Source organism: Triturus cristatus, chromosome 3_2 (genome assembly GCF_964204655.1).
Source record: "Triturus cristatus chromosome 3_2, aTriCri1.1, whole genome shotgun sequence".
Classification (NCBI taxonomy): Eukaryota; Metazoa; Chordata; class Amphibia; order Caudata; family Salamandridae; genus Triturus; species Triturus cristatus.
In genome coordinates, this window is record NC_140584.1 from 446,595,251 (window position 1) to 446,611,112 (window position 15,862).

Here is a 15,862-nt window from a genome sequence, read left to right on the forward strand (position 1 = left end):
AATATTTGTAATTAAAATCCCCCTTTAATGGATTTCTAATCACAATTCTGAAACTGCCACTTTTAGAACATTGGCATTTTCTTGTCCTAACCATTTGTTGCCTGCAGCCTGATCTTGTGGCACATGGCTATATGTAGCTAGCAGTTGGTCTTTGTGTATTGCTCCCATAAAATGAGAAAAGGGGAAGATAGGTGCTGGCAGGGTGTGCAACTCTGAGTTAACAACGGGGATAAGCTGTCACCTACTACACTTGCACATCACAAAGGCTCTGCCTGAGCACTTTCACAAAGGGGTTGTCACTAGTCTTTTGTGACCCCAGATATGCTGCAGCCAGGACAGGGAGGAAGGGGATGCCTGACATCTCAGGGGGGTGGAAACCTCTAGAAGCTTCCTCTACTTCAAAGTGGTCACTTTGTATAAATAACCAACCTCACACACCAGCTCCTCAGTACACTTCTGGACCCATGGAAGTCTCCGCCAGAAGGAAGGACTGCTGTGCTATTGAAAGGGGCTGCCACTCTACTGGTATGCTGACTGTAGGACTGTTGCCTGCTGTGCTGACCAGCAGCCTGCTGCCCTCGTGCCTGGTTAAGAAGGAGTGGACCTGCATCCTGTACCCAGAACCACCAGAATGACTCAAAGGCCTAGTCTCTTGTAACCAGCACCTGGACTCTGCAGCTGTGAGTCCTACCCAGCCAAGTGGTGCCACCCTAGTCCTGGTCCCTCGGAAGTGGACTTGAAGGTGCTCTGCCAGCCCACCTGTGGATCTAACAGAACCATTGCATCACCTCTGCTACAAGGATTCTTCCAGCGCCAGGAGTCCGCATCAACCTAGTAGCTCACAGCCTCATCGGAACCAGACACTGAGAAATGTATCCTGCCGCAGGCCCTCGCACCTCAAACCTCTTGTAGATGGCAACCTCAACAATGATGCAGCACTTCGCATTGGAAGCCCTGCAGTCTCTTCAGAACCGAACGGTGCACCACGCATCCTCAATGCAGGACTTCATATCGCAAGCTTGCCTCGTCCACAGCCTCCTTGATGACAATGCAGGACCTTGCATCACAGTGCAGCAGCTCCCCGGAACCAACGCATGGCCTTGGTTGTGCGACGCATCCTCAATGCGGGACCTCACAATGCTCTGCAACAAGGATTTAATCCACTCTTCTTTAGTGGGCTTAACTTGGTCCCTGTAGCTGTCCCGCGCTTTATCACGGTCGCCCCGAACTTTTGACTGTGTCCTGGTCCGGCGTGAACAGATATCCACAGTTGGTGCTTTGAGGTTTTTGCCGCTATATTCACTGAAATCTTTAAAATTGTATATCTCCAGTTCTACTGATTTTTGTTGTTTTTATCTTGTTTTATATGTTAAAATGTACTCTATCTTTCTAATCTTGTGTGGGATCCTTTTTCTGATGTGTGTTCATTTTGTTACTGTTTGAAGTGTTGTATAAATACTTTACACACTGCGGCTAAGTTAACCTCTTCGCTGCGGCGCAAATTCCGCCGCAGCGCTCCCGCAGTGCTGACATTCTGATCGCGGGCGTGGTCATGACGTCTCCCGGCCGTCGCCCGCACACGCCCATCGTGACTCATGACGGTCGGGAGACGTCATGAGCACGGAAGAGGTTAAACCTTAGCTCTCTGTGCCAAGCTACAAGAGGGTTCAGCACAGGTTAATTTAGGGTTTGCTTGTGACTTCACCCTGACAAGGATTGTGCTTCCTGCTTCAATAGGGTTTCACCCCACTCAACCAGAAACTCAGTTTCTTACACCTGGTGACAAAAGCAATACATCCATATAAATTAGACTTACTCCTTTATCTCTGGTCCATCAGCTCGAAACATATAAAATGCTTACTGAGTATGGGCATTTAGACAAGCTTGACTGCAACTGAAATATAAGGATGGTGCTGCCAATTCTAGAGCTCACTCCTAACTAATTCATAGACTCATAACAAGCAAAGAGCATCCCTTGAGACTTCCTTTTATTACAACTTGGCTTTGCACTTAGAGGAGCTGTAAGCTTAGAGACCTCTGAAACGCAAACCCACTTATCGGACCGCAGCTCTATTCAAATCAATAATTCTTGGACAATTTATACAATGAGCAGTATATGGAATCCTAAATAATGGACTGGATGATGGTATGAACGAATGCACTATTCTTTGACCCTTATACTTTTTCAAGACACATTTACACCAGAGCACTGCTCAAAAGATCACATATGACCAAATCTTTCTGACAATGGCCAACCTACATTTTTTTAATTCTTCCAGACCACTGTGGCAACAAATCAGACAACTGAGCACTATGGTACCACAAATGGGGCACTAGTTTGCTGTATAAATGTGAAGTAACAATTGCAATTTGAAAATCTCACTAGGGTGGCATCTATTTTGGGGAAGCAAAGAGCTACCAATCTTTGCCTACCAGCACTTCACAAGGTGAGATTCTAGCTCTGGATGGCACATAAATGGTTGCCAAAGGCATGCATAAGTTTTTCATTTGAAAATAAAAAAAACTACATGTAAAATGTATATATCAAATTCTGCATGTATTGGAATGTATCATGTTTTTCACCAAGTGAATTTTGGTAGGTTCAATTTGCTAAAATTGTCAAGGGAAAATTGTGGGGGATGAGGTGTCTACCACATAGCTCGGAATTCCAATCTCTGTGCAATTAGGGATCACATTTGACCAACCCCAAATTGTAATCAGAGCATTAGTGGTAATGTAAGTTGCACTATTTAGCCACATACTCATAATGCTTAAGGCATCAATGAGTCAATACACCAGTTTACATGTGGACCTGGCAAGTTAAATGCCTATAGTCAATTGTAAACTGGGAGCATATAGAAGATTTCTTGGTTAACAGCAGTTTCTCAATTGACAGAGCCCTCTGTGCTGTGAAGAGGCTATTCAGCCAGGTAGCCAGGCAAAACAGACAGAGCTAATACCTTGCATTATGGTCACTGGACGTGCATGCATATACGGCATACGGCCATAGGGAGTCCTTGAAAGTTCATCCTGGTACTGGGTGCCCGCGCTTCCAGATGAGAGCAGTATAGGAAAGAATTTCAATATTCTGTTGGTTTGCTGGTGACAGGCACCCTATACCCCCTTGCCAGGCATCCTGGAATCTGTAGGGTTACCCTAAATCCTCCTGCACATGCATCTAAAAAACATTGGGGAAATCCCTTAATTGGCAGTGATTTATGCCACCCAACCACCCTCTTTCCTATCTGACTGCCAATGTCAGAATCAAGCCATAAATGCTGCCATGCAAATATGTCTGATTCTTGGCAGTCTGAAGGAAGAATTTCTGTCATGGATTCCATGGGATTTGTACCTCTGCATATTAATCTAGGTGGAAGGGAAGCAGGAGTAAGAGTTTGACAGGAGGAGGCCGAAGCTCTCTCCAGGCAAACTCTAAATTGACCCCATGTGGCCATTGGAGCAATTTCTCTTATCATCCCTTTTTCCAAATTTCTTAATATGAGCATTCTTGAGATGCTGATAGATCAAATCCAAGACCCAATGAAGAGATTAGATCTTATAACTCTTTCCTTCCACCATTACTCGTTTGAGGTAATATAGGCAAATAGTTTCTAAGACATTGATAGGAAAAAGGAGGAAGCAGATAAGAAAAATATTTCTAAAATGTACATGGGATAATTCATATCCTAGCTGACAGCACACCTAGAGGCTGGACCTCTGCCAACCCAGCAGAAGACTATCCACCTTATTGAGAGATCCCCAGCTGCTTGGCGGGGACCTCTGTGCTGTGCGAAATCTCCCTCTGACAAGTCCCCCTTTACATCATTGAACGTTTGACAAGTGGATCTCATGTTTAAAGTCCCTGCTCAGTAAACTTTTTGTATGAGAAAATAAACTACCTAAGCAGGAATTAGATTTTTTTAACAGAAATAATCTGTCAAGCAGGGGGTCTCCCTCTTCTTGTGGGCTATTCTACATTTTCCCTGTCTATGTCAGCCAAGAAGGTGCATGGAATTTGAGTGAGACTTGAGAGGAATGACCACTAATGTGGCCAGGGAGCCCTTTGGAAATGGGCACCTAGGTCAGAAGTTTACACTGGTGTAAACCTGGCACTTCCCCTGACTTAAAATTGAGTGGGAAACGGTTAATTTGACAGGACAGAAGGGCCGTCAATTTATGGGGGTCAAGACCATAGATTGTTGATGTTTGATTGTGAAGGTGGATAGAACAGTACTTTAAACATCCCTTGCTATTCTATGGCCATCTGTATTATTAGAGAATAATCTAGCAAATACATCCAATAACACATGGGTGGTTTTTTATGATGTGTAATAGGCTTTGTGTTGATGGAATTTTTCAGGTCATCGTTCAATTCTTCAATTAATTATATTACAAATTCCATACATTTGTCATTAACGCTGTTACAGGTTAGTAGCACACCTTCAACTGTGGCATGCCTCATTCCCATCAGCTTTTCCTGCTGTCCAGAATAGATGTTATCCTACGCAGTCCTTCTCGATCAGGAAGCTGCTCTTTTGTTGACATTCACCTGCCTATTGATACTATTCTTGTCTGAGTATAGACTTTCAAAATAACCTTTTGCACTACTCCACCTTCCATCAATCGACTCTCGCAAAATATGTCTTAGCAGTAGAACATCCATTGTAGAGATTAGTCTGTAACCTGATCGCACCAACATGGATCCACTGAAGAGAGCGCCATTGAATTGGGTACCAATACCACCTGCTATAAATGATAGAGAGGTTTCAGCTTGTGTAAAGAGTGATATTTAGGTGTCCTAATTATCCTTATCACTAATGAGGACTAGCTCCCAACATCTTTAGAGGTTGCATCCACGTAGTCATAGAACCCCTATCATTTTTATTTGGCAGTTGCATGATGTGTCCTAGCGGCTGGAGCAGTCGGCCTCGATGCTGGGGTTCAACATCTTGTGTTTCTGGGCAAATCACCTAATCTCCCGGTGTCTAACAAAATGAATATGTCTGTTTGTGGGCACACAACCTTGCCTTATTCTGGTAAGAAATACTCAGCAAAGGTTTTACCTAACGAGGCTTAGGTTTAGTACTTTACATTTTTTAATCGCATTCCTCAAAATGGGAGAGTGGTGTCATAAACTCCCGAATTGCCCATGCGATGGGAAGTCTCCCCAGTCCACGCTGCATTTTCTACTATTTTGCAATTTTTATACGGATATTAGAAAACTTGTATTGAACCCCCTCTTTTTAGCCAACAAATGTTATCAATATAAACAAGCTTTTAATTTTATTTGTAAACTGGAGGGTGTTAAAATTATGAATGCTGTTATTAGCTTTATACAGATGTCCATCAGGAAAAGAAAGGACTACTCCTATTTAGAGGCTTTAGTCTACAAACAACATAATGACTGAACTTGGAGTTGTAAAGCGTGCATGATTTTGATGTACGCTATAACTTTGCATTATGATTTTGATGCATGCAATAACTTTGCACTATACGCACTTTAGGAGAACTTTTCTCATTGAAGGACGATTGGTCTAAGGAACTACCCTGCACTTTACATATCTTACTGAAATGCACTTTTTTCCAAATAATTACGAAATATGTTGTTTTTATATGGTTTTATCAGGTTTTTATTAGCCTAAATCATGATTGACTTAATACCTTGAATTATCGATTAAAATTGAATTGTATGTATGAATGTAAAACATTTTTTGATTGTACTGAATTTTAACGATTTTAAAACTATGTAATTTGTATTTCGTGATTAGAAAGCTTTTATGGTCGTATTCAACGTACTGAATAAAGCTGTTTTGATTTGACTTGAATATGTCCATCTGTAACACAACTGGTGCTCCTGTAAAGCGCTCTGATACCTTCAGATCGAGTTTGCGTTATAAAAAACACACATAAAAAAGTGTCTACCTTCTCATGTTCGAACAGCTGCCTTACCGATGACTCCCGTTAGAATCCACCATATGTGTTACTCACCATGGTGTACCGTGGTGTATTTTGGCATCTATTATAGGCCCAGCAGTAAGCGCACATGACACTTAAACTCCTCCAGTCTATGCAATCCAGCTAAGAGTGATATAACTAACTTCAGAATTACAAAAATACAAATGACTGCTCTCAGCCGATAAAATGACATATTTTTTTGAAGAAAAACCTAGCGTTGCACCATGAACAGGTTGGGGGGTACTTATATAGAGTAGAGCCACATATAAATGCACTGCATATAGTGGAAAAGTTGCACTGTTATAAAGGAATGGACTCTTTTCTGATTATAGAGGGGTCTTCGTGACCTTTTCTTTGATAACAAAATTGCTGAAATTACCCAGCACCATTTTTGTGGTTATTGCATCAGCTCTATTTTATGCAACGCCCACAAGTTTCATGATTTGTTAAGAAGGCTTCTCCATCTTTGGTGAGATCTTTCGGGCAAATGTCCCATAAGTAGGTTTAACTCACCTTGTCGCCTTATGTGAGGTGTGATGGCAATGGTTGAACCCTGTTTCAGAGCTGTCTAAAATTAACACAATCTTCAAACCCTTTAAAATCTTTTCCTGAATGAAATATGTATTCTCTGTAAATGTATGAATTAGTTTCAAGAACTATAGTTGTTTACTCACAGGATGGTCAGCGTCCAGTTCGGAGCCATACATCAGAACGCGGTTGGCACATTTATCCAAATCTGAGATCTTCTTCGGAAACCAAGGGACATTCTCCATATCTACAAAATGTACATATATCAGTGTGTTATTATGAGAATGCCTACTGAAAGCCAGCAACAGAGGTACAATGCTTCACAACCATACTTTGTAGTGTGCCTAGATTTTAGACCAGGACTTGGCTTGCTTTGATTTTTTACATGTTGGTGAAATAAATACACAGATAAAAGTACTCACAGTAGTCTCCTGTTGTTATCTGTTAGTCTGTCTGGCATGCACCTAGCCTGTCTCTGCAGTGACAAAACTCTCGCAAACAGTGAATGACAAGTCATGGACTTTGATGAGGGCTCGTCTGTAGTGCTAGAGGCACTCTTATGGTCTGACACCCTGTTATGACCTTTGACTACCATCATTTTGATTAACTTTGGTGTGTTATTTTACCCTAGCCTGAATGTACAACATCCTACAAAGGCCTTGCTTCTCTTAAAGGTTTATTTCTTGTAATCTTGCAGTCTTTCAGTGGGAGATGTCATGGAGTAGAACAGCCTTGCCAAGAACAGAACGTGTGGGATGTGTATTTGAAAGCATGAGAGAGAGAGAGGTGTGAAATGTACTTTTTGGCCTTGAAGTGCAGTGTTATGAGCAGTGGTGCACAAATGTGCACTGTGTTGTATATTGAGAGATGAAGTATGTGATACTATAAGCAGTGGTGCACAAATGTGCACTGTGTTGTACATTGAGAGGAGAAGTATGTGATGCTATAAGCAGTGGTGCACAAATGTGCATTGTGTTGTACATTGGAAGTATTATGAAGTTCTTACTATTGGCTTTGACATGGCCTCATGTCATCCTGTTTTCTGGCTCTGCCTGGCTTGAGCTTTATCTGCATGCACAGCTACGCTTGCAAGTTGTTTGTGTTAATCATGTTTAAGGATTGTTTTTGTGAGAGATTGTTTAATATACCCTGGAAGGCTTTCGTGAGCTTCATCAAGATAAAGGCTGGAACATGCGAGATTGTAGAGGGAACGTGGGTACTCCTTCCTGCCATGGAATGCTTACTTGGAAGCTGGCCTGTCCGGTAAGATTACTTTGGTGTGGGGAGGAGATTCTCGAAACTTCTAGTGTGTTTTTGAGATTATAAAGCTGAGGGTTGTTGACTTAGAAACCGGGATTTTGGAATCTAAATGGGGACAGACGCGTTTACTTCGGTACAGCGGAACCCTGGTTGCTGAGGCTCTATCCCTGGCTGTTTTTATCCCCCAGTCAGGAGTGGGCTAAGTTGCAGTGTTTGGACCAGGTGAAGTGTTGAGTTTTGATTTTTGCCATTGTGATGTGTGGCCAGTGGCTTTGATCATTTGAGGTGTTTTCTTTGTGATGTGTGACTGAGTGAGGTGCACATCCAAAGTAATCATTTGATGTATTCAGTGTGTATATATCTTTCTGATGCAAGACGTCCAATTATATCTGCTTGAGTCTTATCTCATATTATTTGCTGCTTGTTTATTCGTGGTATTATTCATGCATTTAACCCGTTAACCGTGGCGTAAATTCGGCCAACGGACGTGCGCAGCACTACCAAGGTAGTGCTTGCAACGGCCGTTGGCCAACGTGCACATGCGAGGGGTTAACTGTTGCATTTACCAAGTGTGTTATTATTGCTTGAATATAAACATATATAATATCTGGTATTCACCACATGCTTAATAAACACCCGGGAGGGGCCCCACATTAAGGGTCATACCATTAGTGGGGTCTTAGTCTCTTGTCAGTCGCAAACATCTATACTGGCAGGCAGATACTCACAGCTGATAACACAGCAAGTGCGTTTATATGCCTAGGTGAAAAGTAGAAGCATGCACTGACTCCACCCCTTAATGCGTAAGAAGAAACTTTAGGCATGCGCATCTTATACAGCTATTTATGCTAATACTGTGGAGCATCTAGCACAGAGCACGGCATCCCTAGCTCTCCAGTTGGACAATGGTCCTTCTCTACAGCACTTACCATCCTCTTGCATGCTGAAGTGTTCTGATGGATTCATCGGTACAACATTGACATGGGACGTAAGCAGCTGCAAGATCTCGTTCAGCTGCTCTCCGTTACTCTCACAGTCCACAAAGATCTCAAATTCTGAGTTTCGCCTCTTAGATTTTCGTGCCTCAACGTGGATCAGATTCTCATGCTTTTCCTGTTAAGAAAAGATTTATGTTCAATTTTAAGCAGCGTTCTGTCCTGGATGGACCAGGAGCAGGAATTATGTCAAGTTTACAATACATACAGACAGTAGAAGAAAGCATTCTGCAGCTTTAAGAGGGCATTTCCACATAACAGTATTGCACACTCATGACAGGAAGCTCTGTTTCTGGATCCTTAGTTAGAGCCACTTTATTCTGTGCAAAATGTTTCATATTATTCAGCTTGCTAATATTTCCATCTCCAGCATTTTTAATTCTCAGATCATGTGTTCATAATATATCTGTCAAAATACAGTTTATATAAAGCTTTGAACGTATTGTATTCCTGCCCTAGCATGTTTTACCCCTGTTAACAGTTTTTCCCATGTAGTTTGAAAATTGTGAGCTATCACACTTAGATTAAAAAATGGCAGACAGATTTTAGGTAGTCTCGTTTTTTCAACATACTCAAAGCAGCCCATGCTTGCCCTTCAGCAACAGCACAAACCACCGGGACAGTCAAGCTGCACCTATAGTCACAGGTTACCTCTGAAATGAGTAAAACTCAGTATTTAAGTCCATGTGCAACATTTTCATGTATATTCTGTAGACACTGGAAAGCAGTATATTAAAGATTGGTTTCCTTTTTTACATCACTTTAAGTCTTTTGTAAAAATGGTCAACAAAGTCATGAGAACAGTAATAATGCAGCAAAGATGGGCAGATGGTGTGATACCAGAGTTGTTGGAAAGTGGATTATTGGTAAGGGCAAATGCATATCTGCAGTTGGTAATAAGGCCACTAACACAGTATAGGGCTCAGAATAGGTCTTAGAAAATTATTCCCATGCTCAACCCTTGGTAGCTTAGCTGCAAGCAGGCAGGCTTAACTTCAAAGACAGGTATGTAAAGCATTTAAAAACACAAATTCAGTAAATAATTAAAACACAATGCACAATTAAAATCCAACACCAATTTATACAAATAGGAAATATGTTTATCTTTAAAATTACACCAAAACGACAAACATCCTATGTAGGGAACTGGAGATATGCATTTTTAAAGATTTAGAATTATATAGCACACAGAAACCTATAGTGCCTTATTGGAACATCTGCTCACGATACACCGGGTCAAAGTCAAAGTTTCAGGCCGACCGCAATGGAGCCCTGCATGGCTACCCCTAGCGTTAGGTCTCGATCAAAGTTTTTACCTTCTGACTTTTCTGGAGCTTTTCTTCCTGGGGTCTCTCATAGCTCTCATCCAGTCCGGATTTGGTGATGGTTTGCCGGTTCGCCTTGCGACGAGCTACCGGTCAAACCTATGGAAGTCCAACCTCCGGAGTGTTCCAGCAGTACAAACCAAGGATCCAGGCCGACTCAAGGTTAAAGGCAGGCGGCTTGGCTTTCGCGGTTGCTTCCGGTCACCTTTTCTTCGTTTGGACTTAGAAACTTTTACAGAGCTTTTTCTCATGGAGTCCCTTAATGCTCTTCACCAGGCCAGATTCGGTGAGGGCTCGATGGCCTCGGATTTTGCCTACTCCTGGTCAAACTCTGGAAGTAGGACCTACTGAGCTTTTCAGCGGGACGAACCTGGACGGCAGGCCGACCCGCGGTTGAAGGCAGGCGGCTTGGCTGGCCAGGTTGAGTCGGTACACATATGTCGCTTTTTTTCAAAGTTCTCCAAACTTCTGCAACTTCATCTTGAAGTTCCCCAAAGGGTCCCAAATTGTCCCAAACTCACTCCGATGGTCTGGAAGCTCCAAGACGGTCCTTGAAAGTTGAGGACATCAGTTCCCACAATCCACTTGGACAAAACCCTTACAAACCCACTTATAGTGCTCCAGGTTAAGGATTCTTGGTGGTGATGTTCCAGGTGAGCTCTGTTAACCTGTAGCTTGCAGAAAGTCCACTCTTTTGCTCTTTTACAGCAAGGTAGTCCACAGGGCTGTAGTTCCAGATGGTGCAGAAGGTGCAATCTACAGAGTGCAGGCCTTGGGGAATGCACACCAAACTTCTCAGCATGGCCCTTCTTGCTTTCTTAGGTTTCAAGCAACAGATCTGAGAGGCTATGCCCCTCTTAGATACTTATTCCAAGTTCTCTCAGTCAAGCAGGAGGTCACTCCTGTCTAACGGGGAGTAGGGCACTGCCCCAAAGTATGACCACTTCCTTCAGAATGTTGCACTATTTTGTCCCAGAGTGCACCAATTCTTCCAAATTCAAAATGGCGGATTTTCCAGCAGAGAGGGAGGATCTGGCTAAACACACCCCTTGGATAGCTAATCTCCATAGTCTATCCCCCTTGCATCTGCTCATTTCTTCCTTAAGCCTAGCATCTGGCTGCGTTCAAAAGAGTAGAGTTGTAAATGGTACTGGTGTCTTCCCCTTCCCTTGAAGTCCATTGTTTACGACTCCTCCCCCTGTTCTGGCATTCCTGTGTAACAGAAAACTGCCCTCCCAGCCGAGCTGGTCAACCCCAGGGGCTCTTTATCACCTCTTCAAAGGAGCTTGGCTTAATCCACTTAACTCTGACCAATCAGGACAGACCACTGGAAGGCTGAATCCCGGCTTACAGATAAAAAAGACTTATAACTTCTTGTCTGTACATTTTAGGAGAAATTCAACAACATCATATTGTTGAATTTATTAATACCATTCTGGGAATGCTTTGAATGCTATTTTTATCATTCTCCTATCAGGATTTATTAGTTAATAACTTCTTGTCATGTTAACCTATGTGGCAGGGGATTTGCAATGGGATTTTTCTAGCACCAGGGCTTATAAAAACATATTTAATTATTACTCTGCCTATATCTACAGGGCCCCCACCCCTAGCACACCAAGGGGAGACATTAGGGGTTCTGAATATGAAATAAATATTGTAGATCCTTCCTCCACAGTCCTCCTAGCACCAAGGTCGATTTTGTGCAGCACTTTATCAAAATGTGGGGAGTGAAATGTGCAATTACACTTACACCAGAGCATATACAACTCATTTTATAAGGGTCCTCCTTATAAATACCTGATCGCCCACCCCTGGGACACCTAGGATAGACCCTGGGGGTACCTTATATGCCCAAACTTTGTAGGTTATCTATTTTTAGGTGCCCCAAACACCAAAGTCAAGTTAGGGCACAATTTACTTTTCAAAAGCAGTCCTGCAACACAGGACTACTTTTAAACTCACCTCAGGCTCAGCAGTGCACACATGCAAGTACAGAAAGGGTTGCTGTCCTCTAAACTGCCATGCCCTATTATATAGTAGGGACTTAAAGGTAGTTTCAATCCCCCTTCTCTATTATGTACTAGGAAATACCAAAGGGGATGATGGACGGAGTGTTGAACAATGCAAGCACTCACCCCCAGTCAACTGATCTGGGTTTAATCCATCATCATTCTTTAGCTCACTCCGCCACCCCAGTTCAGACATGGCCGTATGCAAATCAGTCTGACCCTGTGCCTCATGGGAACAGTCCAGGCCGAACTGCCAAGCCATATCTTCCCTGGACCGGAACAAGCATCCTGGGACCAGTTTCTGTCTAATTAGCTGTCATCAGCCAGGCTACCTTGAATCCAGTGGCAAAGTGAGCAAGGGACCCACGTCTGGGCATACCCTGCCAACTTAGGGCGAACAAAGCAAAACCAAAGGAGATGATGGACGGAGTGTTGAACAATGCAAGCACTCACCCCCAGTCAACTGATCTGGGTTTAATCCATCATCAGTCTTTAGCTCACTCCGCCACCCCAGTTCAGACATGGCCGTATGCAAATCAGTCTGACCCTGTGCCTCATGGGAACAGTCCAGCCCGAACTGCCAAGCCATGTCTTCCCTGGACCGGAAACAAGCATCCTGGGACCGGTTTCTGGCTAATCAGCCGTCATCAGCCAGGCTAGCATGAATCCAGTGGCAAAGTGAGCAAGGGACCCACGTCTGGGCATACACTGCCAACTTAGGGCGAACAAAGCAAAACCAAAGGGGATGATGGATGGAGTGTTGAACAATGCAAGCACTCACCCCCAGTCAACTGATCTGGGTTTAATCCATCATCATTCTTTAGCTCACTCCGCCACCCCAGTTCAGACATGGCCGTATGGCTGCGTCCCAACTGGGGTGGCTTTAGTGGGCAAAAGAACAATGGATTTAACCCAGATCTTTTGACTGGGAGAGAATGTTTGCATTGTCAGCATTCCGTCCATCATTTGTTTGCCGTAACACTTTTCACCCTAAGTGGGATGGGTATGCCCAGACGTGGGTCCCTTGCTCACGGTGCCACTGGATTCAAGCTAGCCTGGCTGAAGAAGGGTGTCATACCCTGAAACCGGTCCTAGGATGCTTGTTTACGGTCCAGGGAGGACCTGGCCTGGCAGTTTGGTCTAGACTGTTTCCATGAGGCACAGGGTCAAGACTGTTTTGCATATGGCTGGGTCCAAACTGGGGTGGCGTAGTGGGCAAAAGAACGATGGATTTAAACCAGATCTTTTGACTGGGGGAGAATGTTTGCATTGTCAGCATTCCATCCATCATTTATTTGCTGTAACACTTTTCACCCTAAGTGGGATGGATATGACCAGACGTGGGTCCCTTGCTCACTGTGCCACTGGATTGAAGCTAGCCTGGCTGAAGAAGGGTGACATACCCTGAAACCGGTCCCAGGATGCTTGTTTCCGGTCTAGGGAGGACCTGGCCTGGCAGTTCGGTCTGGAATGTTCCCATGAGGCACAGAGTCGAGACTGATTTGCATATGGCTTGGTCCAAACTGGAGTGGCGTAGTGGGCAAAAGAACGATGGATTTAACCCAGATCTTTTGACTGGGGAGAATGTTTGCATTGTCAGCATCCCGTCTATCATTTGCTTGCTGTAACACTATTATGTACTAGGGCCTTATCGGGTAGGTCATGCCAATCACAGGGGTACCCCAACCTATAGTGTACCTTAGTGCATGTAGGTGTTTGCACTATATTCGAAGTGTCTCTTTCAGCATAGCACTGGCCCTGTGCCTGCTTAAGCAGAGCCCAGGGTCAGTCAGAGTCAGCTACCACCAGTACCAGTCAGCAAAAAGTTGGGGGGTGTCCAGGGCACAGGATGACTTTGCAACAAGAGGCCTCTAGGTTTTCAGATAAAACGTATGTATATCACACATAAGCTTCTAAAAACTAGATGCCATCCACTATCGACTTGAAGTCAAAATCTCCCACCATATTCCTATTCAAGAATGCTCAAACACCAAGCATAATACTATGAGGCCTATGCAAACTAGTATGTTCAAATATATACCTATAGAACACCAATGGGGAAAGTAGAGGAGAAAGAAGAGGACTTGTCCTCCAAAATATTTGTAAATAACCAAAAATATAGCCTCCTGGCAGAGAAAAGAAAGGAAAAATCAACCTTGTTGTGGGAAGGGAAAAACTGTTCCTTTTAAGTAACCCTCACCCACCCGGGCTACCCCTTGGTGGCATGCTTCATCATAGGGTTCATCCCTGACCCACTACGGGAAGGGGTGTGCTACGACCAACTGAAAGGCTGGAGCACTAATAGTATGGCATTCCTATATACCTATGCTGGTTATAATGGTATTGGAGTGGGTTTTATAGTGCAAAAAAGAGGTTTTAAAATATCCGACTAGTGGTAAAAAGAGTTAATTTATTCACTCCCCTAGTCGATATGGTTAAAATATGAGGATGATGAGAAACTCCTAGAGTATATGATCCACCGTTTCTCTAGTCAGCTAATTTCAAGCCCTTCCCCAAGGTTTTTCTTCAGGACCTAATGGGGTTGCTCCCTGATACTAATCCTACAGTCAACTGCTCTCTTGATAAGTGCAAAATTAATAAATATAGTGAAAATAAAGGTATACAGCACCTAATAGGTCTGTTCTTAATTTTTTCAAAATTGCTCTAGAGAGTTGGGGAAGACAAAGGAATAATTAAAAATATGCACAGATCATAGGCCTGGTAAAAATCGTATACGTCATGCATTAAAATAGTGAGTAGTGATATATTTCTCAAAACACATGAGCATTCTGTGAAAAGTAATTATAATGTAAGGATAGCATGGACACAATACACATAACACACAACGTACGTGTTCCCAAATGGAGAGGTTTGCAGGTGCCTTTCTAGGGCCTATCATTCAAGGCACCGAAACATACCTAAAAGATACCAAGGATGTACCACAAACTCTACAGGACTTACTCTTCGATCCCCAGAAACAAATACTGATTGTTCTGCACACAGAAAGCCTCCACACCAGCCTTCCATGCATGGAAACACTAGATATTCTTGAAGAAGTCCTTTTCCAAACTGAGTGGATGTATCAGACCCTACGCAACCAAGTGATGGAGTGCTCCAAACTAGCCCATACTGAGAACTTTTTCAGGTTTGATGATACACTGTTCTTACAGAAGCATGGTACTAGCATGGGAAGCACATTCGCTCCTAGTGTGGCTGATCTATATGTACCCCACTTCGAAAATCTAAAGAATTTGACATCACTTAACCCCTACGTTACCAACATCAGGCTTTGGAAAAGATATATAGACGGCATTTTAGTCATATAGAATGGGGATGAAAGAACAGTTAATGACTTCTTACAGTGGCTTAATAGGCAAAATGAGTTCCTGGAATTCACACACAGAATTTCCAAAACAGAATTGGTCTTCTTAGATCTGAACATCTTTCCACATGAGGGAAGCCTAAAGACCACTTCTCATTTGAATCCCACAGCAAAAAAACTGTCTACTCTACTTTGATAGTTTCCACCCCATACACTTGAGAGAAAACCTACAATTTGGTACATTTTTATGACTTAGACACAATTATTCGGAACTCAGATTACAAAACACAAGCTGCAGATCTGGTTTCCAAGTTAAGAGCACGTAAATACCTGCACAGCATTGTGACAAAAGCAATGAAAAGAGCTAAGAATAACAACAGAGAAGCTCTTTTAGAGCCCCCTATACAGAAATAAAAAGAGGTTCACCCTATCTGTATCACCACTTACAACAGTGCATCCAATGCA

At 43.1% G+C, this 15,862-nt stretch overlaps 1 protein-coding gene across 1 annotated transcript in view; it reads right to left on the bottom strand.

Annotated features, from left to right (window-relative positions):
- Positions 1-15,862, bottom strand: part of TPH1 (tryptophan hydroxylase 1) — a 213,789-nt gene that overhangs the window by 69,947 nt on the left and 127,980 nt on the right. Inside the window, exons 3-4 of the mRNA XM_085648051.1 lie at positions 8,673-8,856; positions 6,630-6,730 (exon numbers count right to left, since the gene is read on the bottom strand). Coding sequence (XP_085504177.1) covers positions 6,630-6,730; positions 8,673-8,856 — 285 coding nt within the window. The remainder of the gene's footprint in view (positions 1-6,629; positions 6,731-8,672; positions 8,857-15,862) is intronic.